This window comes from Lissotriton vulgaris, chromosome 8 (assembly GCF_964263255.1).
Source record: "Lissotriton vulgaris chromosome 8, aLisVul1.2, whole genome shotgun sequence".
NCBI classification, from domain to species: Eukaryota; Metazoa; Chordata; class Amphibia; order Caudata; family Salamandridae; genus Lissotriton; species Lissotriton vulgaris.
Genome location: NC_141696.1, coordinates 1,507,593,370 through 1,507,608,710, shown reverse-complemented (window position 1 = coordinate 1,507,608,710; position 15,341 = coordinate 1,507,593,370). Strand labels below are relative to the sequence as shown.

Genomic DNA, 15,341 nt, shown 5'->3' with positions numbered 1-15,341 from the left:
GAAGTCCTCCTCCTGGGCTCCACCCCCTCTGCCTGGGACGACTCCTGGTGGCGTGCATCACTCCCCCCCCACACCCACCAATCATGCACAAAACCTCAGCATCATCCTGGACTCCTTGATCTCAATGAACCGCCAAATCAACGCCGTTTCGTCCTCCTGCTTCCACACACTCTGCCTGCTTCGTGAGACCTTCAACTGGATCGCCACCGAGTCCAGGAAAACAATCAACCATGCGCTCATCAGCAGCAGACTCGATCACGGCAATGTACTCCATGCCGGCACCACCCAAAAAACTGCTCTGCCAGACACATATATGAACATCCCACACCAGAACCACATCACCGGCCACCTGAAAGACCTTCACTGGGTACCTATCAACAAAAGAAATACCTTTAAACTCTTCGTGCATGCCTACAAATCCCTCCACAACTCAGGACCTGCATACCTCAGCCACCGCCTCTCCTACTACACTCCCACCAGATATCTCTGCTCTGCCCAACTGGCCATGGCCACCATCCCACGGATCCGCAAGACCACAGCTGGAGGAAGTTCCTTTTCCTATCTTCCAGCAAAGACCTGGAATTCCCTGCATCTGCACCTCAGGCAATCACCATCGCTGCCGCAATTCAGGACGGACCTCAAGACCTTGCTCTTCGACTGAACTGCAGATCCACCCTCTCCAGCCCTCCACTCAGCGCCTTGAGACCCTCACGCGCTTTACAAAAATCCGGATTGATTGACTATATAATTAGTTTGTAGTGTACCATGGTGATTCAAATTTACCTTTGGAGGTCAAATATGCAGTGGTAACAACCCTGTTGCATTAGGCAAGTTCATGAACACTTTTAAAATAGTAAAAGCTTACGTATCTATTATAGGCAAGTCTTTATATATACTGCTTACTGCCATGTATTGTTGGAAGAGAGAAAGAAACACTGGCCTTATTTTTTTTTAACATCTATTTAAAACCCCACAAAAATAAATAAAGAATTGGGGTTGAGAAGCTGTGTTGAGTCATAATGGAATTGAAGGATGCCCATTCAGAAGTAGATATAATTATAACAAGAGATTTCAATTTGTATCGATTTCATATTCAAGAAGATGAAGGGGACCTGCAGGATCTAAACTCTGGAGGGGAAATTCCAGCTCAATTCCTTCCACCAACAAAAAGTTTTGCCAATCTTGGCAAAAAACTTTTCGATTATTGCACCTCAGTAGGGCTGAGGGACCTTAAAGGCAGGTTTTCTAGAGATAATTCCCCAGCATGGATCCAGATACCAGAAGGCTGTGCCTCACATTTGGATTACACTTTGGTAAATAAAGGCTTTCAGTTACAGCCAACAATTTCGTATTGATTGTCTCATAAGGCGATCATGTTCCGAAACGTATCACTCTATTAACTGACATCCAAAACAGGTCAAAAGCTTTGTTGTATTATGGGCATGCTACGAGTCTGAAGAGAATGAGAGCGGATGAAGCTATAGCCCCAGAAATAATAATTGTGCTACATTTTTGCAAACTAATAAATTTCTAGGGAACCCTACCAGTAGTTAGCTTGAATTGACAAAATTCATTACAAAGAATTACCCTAGGAAAATCTGTAATAAAGCCCACCCTTTAACGGTATCGGCAAGACAGCAGAAGTGAGGCATTCTAAGAAGCTTGTGAATTGGCTGCTGCAGCAACTATAAGTTACTCTACAGTGCCCAAAGTTAAAAAAAAAAAAAAAAAAAAAAAGAGAAAAGAGTAAACTGAAAAAAGAGCTAGGGGAGTTTAAGAAAACAAAACAAGATGTCTTCTGGGCAAAGCTTATTCACACCAGTAAGAATAACGACACTGCATGCTTTTGGCGAATGATCGATATAAACGAGCATGGACAAAGGTAAATGCCAAGTTTTGAGCAGACAAGATAACCAAAAAGCTTTATCACAGAGATGTCAAGCTTGGATGGTACTATCAACATATAACATCTCGGAAAAACAAGCTCACCTATCGGCAAATTTCCAAAGGTACATAAAATAATAGATTGCGCCCATTCCGTTTTGGGGCTTTGCCAACATTGGACAATTTATTGAAGTGGCAAGCCCGACCACCCGAGGAGAAATGCAGGTTCTGTAGTGAGAAGCGAGGATCCTTTCTCCATGTTTTGTGTTTGTGCCCCCCACTGCTGGAACCTCGTAGACGTTAGTTACACCATCAATGTAACCTCCTGAACATACGGTCTTGCAGGCAGGCTGTAATAGCAGCTCTGAATCCACTAAACACAGCTTTGAATATCAGGCTGGAACATTTATGTCAGCATTTTCGCATAGGCAGAAACAACAGGAAAAAGGTGAATGAAGTCAATACACTTTACGGCTCTGATTTTATTATTTATGATGAAGAGATTTCTATTATTTCTAAAAATTACTTCACATCTATTATTAGTTTTATCTGGCTTTTTGAGTTTCAGATTATTCCTGCTTCCAAACCATAGTGACGCAGGCATATCAACACTAAGTAGATAATACTGCACCTTGGACATGTTTTATTATGAAATGGTAATGTCTTATTTGAATGTATATTTGTTATACTGCTTTTATATATTGGCACATTGATTTATTTATTAGCCTGTTTTTTCACTTAGTCTGGGATTAAGTTGTTTGTTTTATATTGGATGGATTGCAAATTTTTTTTATTAATCATGCAATAAAGTCTTGACATATATAGAATATTAATGCCAGACATTACCACTCCTTTGGAAAAGAAGTGATGCAATAATATGGAACGGATCAAGAAATAAGTATTAGAACACTGGCCTCCTGATTGCAAAGCAAACAAATAAGATCCATGACCTCGCATCTTCAAATCACACTGTTGCTTGAAATCTTGATTTGCATTAAGAGACTGAAAACTTATGAAATGTTAATTTTTCTTTCAGAAATAAACATTTAGGAAAATGTAAAATGTTTCTATAGGCTCACTTTCCTTAAGCGTGCTCTTGAAAGCACTTGGTAGCACTGCTACTTGGCTTTGACGCAATACTTATCCATGCAGAAGGCATCTTCAAATATAGAAATATCTAGAGAAAGATTAGAAATCCCAACAGCCCATCAATTCAAATTTAAAGCAGAATAAAAGGTTACCTGGAAAAGGCACAAAGGCATGTCTCATGCTTACAGAAAAAGGTACCCCCTTCTCCTCAGGCATCTCCTCCATCAGCAGCTTGGGGCCATTCGGCAGAATGTTGTATCGCTTTCTACTCCTGAGAGAATAAAATAATTGGGCATTATTGTATGAGACGCACGCAGTCATTCATGATCTAATTTAATGGAAACTTCGAGTGCATAAAATTTAGTAAACTGATTTCAGAAATCTGAAGCAGAGAAGGAAAACCATCTCTTACAAAATGGCACTGTCACAAGAAAAATTAAATACTCTTATTCATTCCTCACAATAGAAAAATATGACTATTTCAATCAATTTTACAAAGTACACATAGGCAATATAAAAAAAAGTCATTACTGTCTCTTAAATAACCTCTTTGCTTGGCAGTGCCACATCTAGAACAATTGACAATAGACATGCATAAGATAGCACAAATAATAAATTACAAAAACTGCAGTGGATTTTTTGAGAGGAGGAGATCATTAAATAAATGGTAAGATAAGACATTTCAATCTGCCTCTTCTGAGGACAAGCACAGTGCAGGTCACCTCTGGCATGATCTACATGAAGGTAGTGGGCTCAGGTTCGGGCAGGACTTCCACCTACGTACTGGGGTGTTTGGCAGTACCAGGGATGCGTGGTGGCTGCTTTTTAGAGGTCCCTAGTTGTAAATCCTTACACAGACCAGATAAGTATAACCTTTAGTACTAAACAGAAACCAAACGTTAAATTATGTTTGTTTTAGAGGAAATGTCTATAGTATCCAAAGTAGGATTTTCATCCAGCGAGATGGTACCGTTATGCTCGCTGATCAGTGTATGATGAAGAGCGGAATGGACAATGTATTTCCGATATTTTTAAGTGGCGTTATCAACTCAGACTGTAGATTACGGAGAGATTTTTTCATGCACGGTGGTCTTATGTAGGTCCAAGAGCACTGTGTGTGTACCAGGATAACCAATGGCTATGCAAATCAGTCCTATTTAGATTAATAGTTTGTAAATGTTAACTCCCCTGAAAATGTGGCACACACATGCAGCCTTCGAAGCGCTAAACTGGACCTCCCTGTTTAAAGAGAAGGTTTTTTAAGTTATGACTTATCGTATGTGCTCCATTTTGAATAGAGGATGCACCTGTCTGAATAATTTCCTGTGACCTTTACATTGTATTGTTCATAATGAGAGGCAGTATGTTTATCTCCCCATAACGATTATGATAAAAATAATGTATTTTAATTTGGATAAAAATTCTCTGCTGTGCGAGCCACTTAATTGTCAAATTGAGACATATCTAGTGCCTTCAATATATCCGTGGCAACCAATATCTAAGAAACAGTATGGCTGATCTATATCGCTAACTTATCAGTAGCAGCCACCTTGCATCCCTTCATTAACCAAAGTTTAGTCCAGAGAAGTGGAGATTTAAAAGCAGCCATTTGGTACACATACTAACATACAGTTGCACAAGACACAAATACACAGATTGAACCAGCTAGACCTCCTTTAATAGATTTCTGATCTCTGAGCTCTTCACAATAGATATCTTACATCAGCCTCATGTTAGAAAGGCCTATATGCACATTCAATTTCAACATTTAGATATCTGTTACACCTCAGCATGGACCTCTTCTGCACAGCCTTCACTTTCTTGGATCTCGACAACCCCACTAAAAGAGGATTCTCCACTTGATGGTCCTTGGTATCGTCAATGTAAAAATTTAGAGCCCTTTGATGGGGTGAGTGGGAGCAAAAATTGCAGTTAGTGATCGACTGCGCAACTTGGAATGAAGTTATGACTTTTGGTACGGAGACCATCTGAGTCCGCGGCACCAATTTGCCCAGGAAAAGGGAGGTGTACGGCAGTTGAACTAAAAATGCCGGCAGTTCACTCCCACAACGAGATGATGTAATCAAGATTAGGAAGACAGTCTTCAAGGTCAAGAGATGCAGAGAGCAGCTAAGCAGGGGCTCAAAAGATGTACACATGAGGAATGTCAAGACCAAGTTCCGGTTCTCCTGTGGCATCACAAACAGTTTGGGAGGTAAGGTGAGTCAAATGTGTAATAAACTTTTTAACAACAAAAAAGGTTGATCTGTCAAATGTAAAATAAGGCTGGAAGTGCCGACAGGAAAACTGTTACGTTATGTTATATTGATTTGTATAGCGCACTAACCACCCAAGAAGGTATCCAGGAGCTTGGGCAGGTGTGTAAGTTTGTGGTCCCTAAGGTGCTTATACAAAAAAATGGGGTCTTCAGCTTCTTGTAGAACTCAAAAAGTGAGGAGAAGGCTCTGATGTGTTGAGGGCGATTGTTCCATGCCTCCATTAGGAGAATGAGCAACCTCCTGTTTTGCTTTTGCGAATGCGGGAATGTGTCTGAGGGAGAGTTAGGCAGAGCGTAGGTGTCTTGTGAGTTGGTGAAAGTCTATGCAACTGTTCAGGTATGCTGGTCCTGTGTTGTGTAGGGCTTTGTATGTGTATATGAAAAGTTTGAATTGGCTGCGCTTGTGAATAGGGAGTCTGTGAAACCTCCTTAGATGCTATGTGATGTGGGTGTGCTGTGGGTGTCCTGTGAGAAGTCGAGTATGAGTCCTGCAGCGGTTTTCTGGATGGTCTGGAGTTTGTGTAGTTGTTTGGAGATTCCAGCATAGAGAGTGTTGCTGTAGTACAGCCTGCTGGCGTCTGGTGTTCTGATGCAACCATTCGAAGGTTTTTCGCAACATGAGTAAGATGTGGAAGCAGCAGCATGAGCTTGTCGTCAAGGATGATCCCTGGATTTCTTGAGTAGTCTGTGGGTGTGGGTGCTGGTCCAAGCCCTGACAGCCACCAGGTGAAGTCACATGGGGAGGTCTTGCTTCCGAAGCCCAGTACTTCCGTCTTGTTGGAGTTGAGCTGCAGTGCAGTTGGTTTGCATCCAGTCTGCAACCAGGGTCTTGCAGTTGGTGAAGTTGGTACTGACAGTGGTTGTTTTGTCTGTCAGGGAGAGCTAGAGTTAGGTGTCATTGGCCTAGGGGATGACGGTAATGCCTTGTGATAGGATGATGTTGGCAAGTGGTTGATTTATATGTTGAAAAGGGTGGGGCTGAGGGACGATCCATGTGGGACTCCGCATATCAATTTCTGGGTCTCTGATGTAAAGAGTGGCAGTCTGACCCTTTGGATTCTTCCTGTGAAGAAGGAACAGATCCATTTATGAGTGGATCCTTGTATGCCAATCTTATGGAGTCTTCTGATGAGGGTGTTATGGGAGACTGCATAGAAGGCTGCAGAGAGGTCACGCAGGATGAGGGCAGATGTTTCTCCTCGGTCCAGGATGATTCAAATGTTTTCGGTGGCCGCGATGAGTACTGTTTCGGTGTGTGGTTCATCTGAATCCTGCTTAAGTCTAGTCTAGAAGATGGTGAAATTCGAGGTGTGTTGTGAGTTGCTTGTTGATGGCCTTCTCAATCCCTTTGGCTGTATAGGGAAGCAGGGAGATGGGTCAGAAGTTGCTCAGTTGATTCAGGTCGGTTGTGGGCTTCTTGAGGTGGGCGTTGATTTTTGCAAGTTTCCATTCATCCAGGAAAGTGGTGGACGTGATGGAGGTGTTGATGATGTGGGTCAGGGTGGTGCCGATTGGTGATTTTCCCAGGTTGGAGATGTAGTTGGGATCCATGAGTGTATGGTCCGCATGATTGCAGCTGTGTCGTTTCTGGTGATGGTTGTCCACTTGTTCAGGTGGCTGTCTTGGTTAATGGTGGGTAGGTTAGAAACTAGTTCTCTGGGGTTGAGTTGGTGTATAAAGTTGCTGTAGATGTTTGCGATTTTGCTGTGAAACAAGTTGGATAGGTTGTCGCAGAGTTGTTGGGAGGTAGCAATGTTGGTGACAGTGGCTGAGGGTGAGGTGAAATCCTTAATGATCGAGAAGATCTCCTTGCAGCTGTTGAAGCTTCCTTTGAAGCGGTCCACATGTGCTTTTTTTCTTGGAGTCTCTTATTTGCTAGTGATAGGGTCTGAGTGCCGCCTTGTAGGTAGTTCTGTTGATTGCGTTGTTGCTAACTTTCCATTTCCTTTCTACTTTTTTACAGTGAAGTTTGGTGCCTTGGAGGTCTTCTGTGTTCCAACTTGCCTCCTTGTGTGATCTACTAAGCTTGTTGTATTCGATGAGTGTGAGGGAGTCAGTGCAGTTCTTGATGTCCTGGTAGAGGAGGTCTGTGGGGCTAGGTTGATCTGTGCTAAGGGCGCTGAGCCAGTCTGCTTCTGTGACTTTGAGCTTGCAATGCTGAACCTGGTAGGGGTGTTGACTTGAGGTGTGTTGAGTTGGAAGTGGATGATGGAGTGGTGGGTCCAAGTGAGTTGTGTGATGGAGTTGAATTTGATGCTGTAGCTTTTGTTGATGATGGGGTCCAGTATGTGCCCTGCAGTGTGTGTTGGTTCTGGGACGAGCCGTGTGAGTTAAATGTTGCTCAAGATTTGAGAGTGCTGTAGGTCATTTCAGACTTCCAAGTGAAAGTTGTGATCCTAGAGGAGAATGTAGGCTCTGGAGTTGATGGTGAGCGTAGCAACGAAGTTGGAGATGAGGATGGTAAATGTGGTCCAGGTGGTCGGAAGGTGAGAGTTTCCTTCAGGGTGAAGATTTTATAGCATTGCAGTTTGAAGTGTAGGTGTTCCATGAATCAGGAGGTGCTCTCAAATGGATGTCGGGCATTTGATGACTTCCTTATAGGTGATAGAGAATTCTCCTCCTGGTCTGTGAAGGTGGTCCTGTCGAGTAACTTTGTAGCCAGCTGGGATTGCTGTGGCGCTGTCAGGAGCCGATGTGGAGTTGAGCCAGGTCTCTGTGTTGAAGAGGATGTCAGTTGAGTCACTACTAAGCAGTTCTCATATTTCGGTTATATGTTTGCTGGGTGATCGTGTGTAGCTAAGCATGCATGCAAGTGGGTGTTGATATGTGGATTTGCTGTGGCAGATGCGTTGTTGGTTCTTGTGTGGCCTGGATGTTGGGAGGGGGTATTGTTAGTATTTGCATGGGGGGGACGTGGGGTGTTGCTGCAGGAGTACCGGCAGTGGGTGCAGGTGGAAGCTCCTACCATGGTATGAGGCTTGGCACGACAGTAGTTGGCGGAACAGTGTCCAGAGTCTAGCGACCTAAGGAGTGCAGCAGAATATCGCTGGGCAGTGATCAGACCAGGGTTCCTGGCGCTGGGTGCAGATCAGGCGTGGATGCGCGCAGACTGGCTAGCCTTTGGTGTGCTTTCAGCACGTCTGCTGCGCGCATTCATGCTACAGCTGCAATTAAGTCCTAGGAGTTTAATGTAGGCATTGTTGGTGATTGTGTGGCGTGTGCGTTAGGAGGGGGCATTGGTAGTATTTGAGTGGGGGGTGTGAGGCTGCTGGAAAACCTGCAGTGGGTGCAGGTGAAAACTCCTACTGTGGTGTGAGGCGCAGTTAGGGGCTAGACCTGCTGACCAAATAAATTGCCCCTCTTTTGGTGCTTCCTAAGTTTTTTGTGAGGAGATTTCTCTGAAAATGAAGCCTCCTCCCTGGACTTACCTCGAGATGAGGATCTTGAGCCGGCACTGTCAATGTGATGACAATGTTTCTCCCCTTCTTAGATGGCCTTCAAAGGAATGGGATGCTTGGGTCCCAGACCCGAAGGACCAATGTCATGTGGACCAGAAATGGACCTCTGATTGTAGAAGGGGCAAAATATTTTTGAACCTGACATTCTTTACCTAGAAGGTGCTACAAATACAACTTAGAGTGAAAATTCTAGCAGCGAGCAACTCCAGACATGTGAAGGGCGCAGAAAAAAGAAACTAATATCGTACTACCAGATGGCCCCATACATGGCTTTTTTACATCACATTTAGAGGAAGCGAGCCACTGGAGAAGGTGGAACGATGATGCTGCCTACTGGTGCAGGAGATCAATTTCAACCCTACCAGATAGAGTCTGGTGCACAGTGTAAAGTCACAAGGTGAGGATTCTGGAGGTAGAAGTACCCATCAGAAATCCTTTTCTAACCTGTCTTAGAAGGGAATCTCAGGTCGTATTCATCCAGCTAGTGAGATCTGTTTTCTAGGAGCAGGACATTAAAAACGGTTAGCTAGGAAGAAAATGGAAGTGGGTCAACAGCTCTGGGCTGACCTGAAGAAAGATGTACTACAGCGTGGACTTAGGTTATTTTTAAAATGAGATGACCAGGGAACAAGGAGGCATGTTCCAAAGCTTTATTCTTAGCGCTGGTATATGGATTACCCATTGTAGTCAACTGCATTCAGTTTTGTGTGTGGTCCAGGCGCTTCCATGTCTGTAAATCGATGAGCTGTGAATACCAATGCTCCCTTGCTTCCCCACCTTTTAAAGAACCTGCACACTAAATGTCAGAAATCCAATTAGACTCCAGGCCAATACCAGATTAGAACAGGTCCAATAAAGAGTGAAGGCAGGAATAACTCTTTTATGAGATTTATTGAAGTAAGGATCTCATCCAGCCACCAACAGAACTGGACCTATCTGAACCACTGGAACTAACTGTCCAAGTTTACTTCTAAAATATTTAGAACTTATGACATCACATTATGACAAACCCAATTCCAATATGACATGCATATGATTCTACATGGGCATTTATATAAAAGCATTAGGAAATTACCACATACCTCCCCTCTTTACTTGAAATAAATGTGATATAACACTATACACAAAAAACAGAACACTTAATAATTTATACATAATCAGAAAGATACAGTGGTCGTTTACCAGTTCTTGATAACCTCCGTGTTCCATTCATCTCACCAGCATGTGATCCAACACCATCCATTTTGTCACTACATAAATTATTTCCATCCATGTGACCCCCTCGGGCTGTGATCTAACTTGCCCTTAACAACGACTACTCTATTCAAGTTCCATATGCGGTAATCCTGAGTTTTAACAGCATTCCTAAATACTTTAATAACTTTAATAGGTTTTAAAAATTTTGAACTGGCACTACTCATCAAACCAGGACGTTTTATCATAACCATGTCTCCCACGATTACATTAGTTGTTTTCGCTGATTTCTTTGCATCAAAATAACATTTTCTTGCCCTAGCTTTCTCTTCTTCTTTTTCCTTGATTTCAACACCATCACATTTATTTTCTTTATCTCTGCTAATTTCGTACTTATTGATCCATCCCGGTTCCACACTAGTGTTAGGAACACGTCATCTAAACAATAAAAACTGTGTTTTACCAGTTGTGGAATGAGGAAACAATCTATATTCCTCAACTTTCCTCAAAACTTCAGGTTTCCAGTCAATAGATGCTGATTTTGCAATAGAGATAGTGTCTTTAATCACTCGATTAAACCTCTCAATCATGCCATTTCCTTCGGGATGATAAATAGAGCAAGTTTTGTGAATGACCCCTTTGGAAGAAAGAAACTTCTCCATCTCCTCCGACACAAGTTGAACACCATTGTCCGTCAGCAGTGAACCAGGAATCCCTTCTCTTGAGAATAAGTCTTATAAACATTTAATAATATGTTTCGAATCAATGCTTGATAAAAAAAACACTTCCGGCCACCGTGAGAACATGTCAATGACAGCTAACACATAAAATTGTGTACCATTGCTACTAATCGGGCCTACAATATCCAAGGCAATATCTTGCCAAGGCCCAGAGGGCAGTCTTCTCAACACCATGGGTTGTACACGAGGACCCTTAGACTTATCACTAAGTGTGCACGCAACACAATCAGGTACCAAACGCTCTACTTGGTTATCCATCCCTGGCCACCAACTAGTCATACGTAGCCTCTCTTTACACTTTGATACTCCATCAGGAGTAGAATGTACTTTATCAACGATCTCCTTTCTAAGTGTAGTAGGTGGAATGACTTGTGTACCACGAAACAACAACCCCTTGTCAATGGCAAGCTCATTTCGCAATGCCCAAAATTTCCTACAGCCATCAGATCCTTCCTTATTACTCTTCCAGCCCTTATTAAGTAATTTCACTACCTCATTTAAGACTTGGTCACCACGCATCTCATCCAACCATTTCTCCTCAGAAATTACATCATGTTCAATTGCACAAACCCATTCATCACTATCCTCAGCATCCTCATCCAAAATCTCAGATTTAGGGGTTAACCGAGACAGAACATCAGCAACTTTATTCTCCAATCCTGGAATATAGTGAATCGCACAAGTTACTACTTGTGTAACGATATATCTGTAAGAGACATTAGTTAGTGATAGTTTCCTTACCGTAGAATATCCCCAGGCGTCAGACTGGATCCGGAAATTTTTGCGTAGCAGTACCCTTGCGCGTCGATAGGCGTCGTCTGCGGCTCCGCGTCCGTCGTCGTCGTCGTGGGTGCCGTGATGACGTCGTCGGAGTACTTAGACGCCGCCTCCGTGTGCTGACGTCAGTTCTTAGACACAGCTTTTCCGCGCCAAAAATGCAGCCATGTCAAAAACCAACACTGGTGCCATTGAAACTAGGGCCCTGAAAGGGGATGACCTTAACCCTAGATATCGGTTCGCAGAACGGGGAGGATGGGTGGGTCGGTAAGGAATCTATCACTAACTAATGTCTCTTACAGATATATCGTTACACAATTAGTAACTTGTGCATCTGAAAGAGACACGTTAGTGATAGATTCCTTACCTTAGAATAGAAACCCCAGCAATACCAACCCCGGTGGTGGGTCTGCGAACCAATAATCACACCAGAAAGTCCTGGAGGATGGAACGGCCAAAGAAGCCATCCCTCCGGACTTGGCTGTCCAGGCAGTAGTGTCTTGCGAACGTGTGCAGCGAGGCCCACGTAGCTGCCTGACAAATGTCCTGCAAGGGGACTCCTCGGCCCAGGGCAGTGGTAGTCGCTGTGGCCCGAGTGGAATGGGCCCTCAGCCCAACAGGAGGTTCCTTTTTAGCCAAGGAGTAGCACGCTTGGATGCACAACACGATCCACCGAGAGATGGTCAGTTTGTGCACCGCCCGTCCCTTCTTAGCGCCCAGGTAACCAACAAAGAATTGGTCATCCACCCGTAACTGGCGTGTGCGATCCAAATAGAAAGAGAGCGCACGTTTTGGGTCCAGACGGTGGAGCCTCTCTTCCTCTTTCGAAGGATGCGGAGGCGGAAAGAAGGTGGGCAAGGTGATGGACTGCCCGATGTGGAAGGCTGTGACTACCTTGGGCAGGAAAGAGGGTTTTGTCCGCAACACAACCTTGTCCGGATGGACAGAAAGGAAAGGAGGTTTAGAGGATAGAGCCTGGAGCTCACTCACTCTCCTGGCAGAGGTGATGGCAACCAGGAAAGCAGTCTTCAGAGTAAGAAGGCGGATAGGACAGTTGTGAAGTGGTTCAAAGGGAGCGCACATCAGAAAAGTAAGAACCAGGTTCAAGTCCCACTGAGGCATCACGAAGGGAACAGGTGGAAACGTGTGTGTGATGCCTTTCAGAAAACGATTTACAATAGGGGACTTGAACAAAGAAGGTTGATCAGGCAGCCTTAGAAAGGCTGAAAGGGCAGAGGGGTAGCCCTTGATAGTGCCCAGAGTAGAGCCCTGCTGGGCAAGAGAAAGAAGGAAGAGAAGAACCTCAGAAAGAGGGGCAGAGAGAGGATCCACAGCCTTTGCTGTGCACCATGCCACAAATCTGTTCCACATGCAGGCGTATACCGACTTTGTGGAGGGACGCCTGGCTGCCAGAATGATATTACAGACTTCAGGAGGCAAGTCAAATGGCCTCAACTGTCGCCGCTCAATCTCCAAGCATGGAGGTGGAGACTGGACAGGTTCGGGTGGAGGACCTTCCCCTGTTGCTGCGACAGAAGATCCTCCTAAAGAGGCAGACGAACCAGGGGATCGACTGACATACTGAGTAGCTCGGGATACTAGTACCTTCGTGCCCAGTCCGGAGCCAAAAGGATGACTTGGGCCCGGTCGCGTTTGATCTTCTTTAGCACTCTGGGCAGAAGTGGTATAGGCGGAAAGGCGTACAACAGACCGCAACTCCACTCGCGACGAAAAGAGTCTCTGAGCGAGTGCCGCCTAGGAAATTCCAACGCGCAGGACGGATGACATTGCGCATTCTCTTCGGTGGCGAATAGACTAACCAAGGCTCTCCCCACTGCAGAAATGTAAATGTAAATGTAATTTGGATTTGTATAGCGCCTATCACCCAGGGGTCTCTAAGCGCTGTACGAATACCGCTGTGGAACCCTTCCTGGCCTGTTCCTGTGAGGTGTCCACTCCTGGGCACCCCCAAGGTGAAGCCAGGCATCCTAGCGTTGTTAGGGCCGGTGTGGAGATTAAGCAAGCTATTGCCCAGAGTTGCAGAGTGGAACCCATGATTAGAGTAGGAACCGAGGCGAGAATTATCGGGTCCGAGGACATTGAGCCCAAGACCCTGCCGCGACGGGGATTGAACCCTGGTCCCGACTAGACCTCTGCCTCAGGGTCTGCCGCTCTAATCGGTGAGCCACACTTCTCTTGCGCCACGTCCGAGTTCAGACGCCATTCGTGATCCATCATGCACCGGCGGCTGAGTTTGTCCGCCCTGGCGTTCAGAGAACCTGCCAGGTGTTGAACCACCAGGGTCACGCCCTGATGTTCCAGCCACTGCCAAAGGCGCAGAGCCTCCTGACAGAGGGTCCACGACCCCACCCTGCCCTGTTTGTTGCAGTACCACATGGCGGTGGTGTTGTCCGTGAACACCTGCACTACACTCCCTCGGACAGAGGGGAGGAATGCCTTCAGTGCAAGACGAATCGCCCGCAGCTCCAAAAGGTTGATATGGAGCCGGGACTCCGCCGGAGACCAGAGGCCTCTGATCTTCGCCTCTCCCATGTGGCCTCCCCAGCCCTGGAGGGACGCGTCCGTCACAACCACGTGCTCCCGTTGCAGGAGGCCATCAGCCCCAGAAGCCGTAGCGTCAACCTGACCAACTCGGGATAAAGGCAGAAAGATCGGAATCAGAGCCTGATTATCCCGAACCCGCTGCTCGGGGGGATAAACTCGAAACTGCGCAGAGTCGAGAACCGCTCCTATGAAGAGGAGCTTTTGAGAGGGACACAGGTGTGACTTCGGCACGTTGATGGAGAACCCCAGCAGGTGCAGGAGATCCGCTGTCGTCTGGAGGTGGCTGACGACTGTCTGGGGCAAGCCCGCCTTCAACAACCAGTCGTCGAGGTAGGGGAAGACTGAAACCCCTAACCTGCGCAGATGAGCTGCGACCACCGCCATCACTTTTGTGAACACCCGTGGGGCGCTGGTAAGGCCGAAGGGGAGCACGGTAAACTGAAAGTGCTCGTGGCCTACCGTGAACCGCAGGTAGCGCCGGTGGGTCAGCAGGACGGGGATGTGGAAATAAGCGTCCTGCAAGTCCAACGCTACCATCCAGTCTCCTGGGTCCAGAGCAGCTAAGACCTGAGCCAGTGTCAGCATTTTTAACTTCTCCTTCTGGAGGAAGCCGTTGACGTTCCGTAGGTCCAAGATAGGGTGTAGGCCCCCTTTGCCCTTCTTGGATACCAGAAAGTAGTGGGAGTAGCAAACACACCCTACTTCTGGCCCAGGAACGCGCTCGATGGCCCCCTTGGCCAAGAGGGCCGTAACGTCCTCCTGCAGAAGCCGCAGATGATCCCCTGATATGCAGTGGTATTGCGGCGGCATGGCTTGAGGGGTCGTCTCGAAGGGGAGGGAGTAGCCCTTGCGGACGATTTGCAGCACCCACCTGTCCAATGTGACAGTGCGCCAGTGGGAGTGTTGATGGCGAACCCTGCCCCCCACTGGCGTCACATGGGCCTGGAAGCACAGACTAGGAGGGTTTTGAGGCGGATGCAGCAGGGGAAGGTGTGGACTGGCCTCGCCGTTGTCCCCGACCGCCTCCACGGCGATTTCCACGGCCGCCACCGCATTGGACGTTAGTCTGCGGTGCGTGGCTGGCAGCACGTGTGGGGGCGCCCCTTCCTTGGCCACGAAAGGAGCGAAAGGCACCCGTTTGCTGGCGCGGGGCTGAGAGGCCCAAGTACTTGGTCGTAGCCCTGGAGTCCTGAAAGCGCTCAAGCGCGTGGTCTGCCTTGTCGCTGAAAAGGCGACGGCCACCAAACGGCATGTCCATGAGTGTATTCTGGACATCGGCCGAAAAGTTTGCGGACCTCAACCAGGCGTGGCGATGAATCGCCACCGTCGTTGCCATCGCTCTGCCCAGTGAGTCGG

General features: G+C 46.4%; 1 protein-coding gene across 1 annotated transcript in view; it reads right to left on the bottom strand.

Annotated features, from left to right (window-relative positions):
• Window positions 1–15,341, bottom strand: part of POLQ (DNA polymerase theta) — a 415,163-nt gene that overhangs the window by 80,843 nt on the left and 318,979 nt on the right. Inside the window, exon 25 of the mRNA XM_086935619.1 lies at window positions 3,126–3,244. Within this exon, the coding sequence (XP_086791745.1) occupies window positions 3,126–3,244 (119 nt within the window). The remainder of the gene's footprint in view (window positions 1–3,125; window positions 3,245–15,341) is intronic.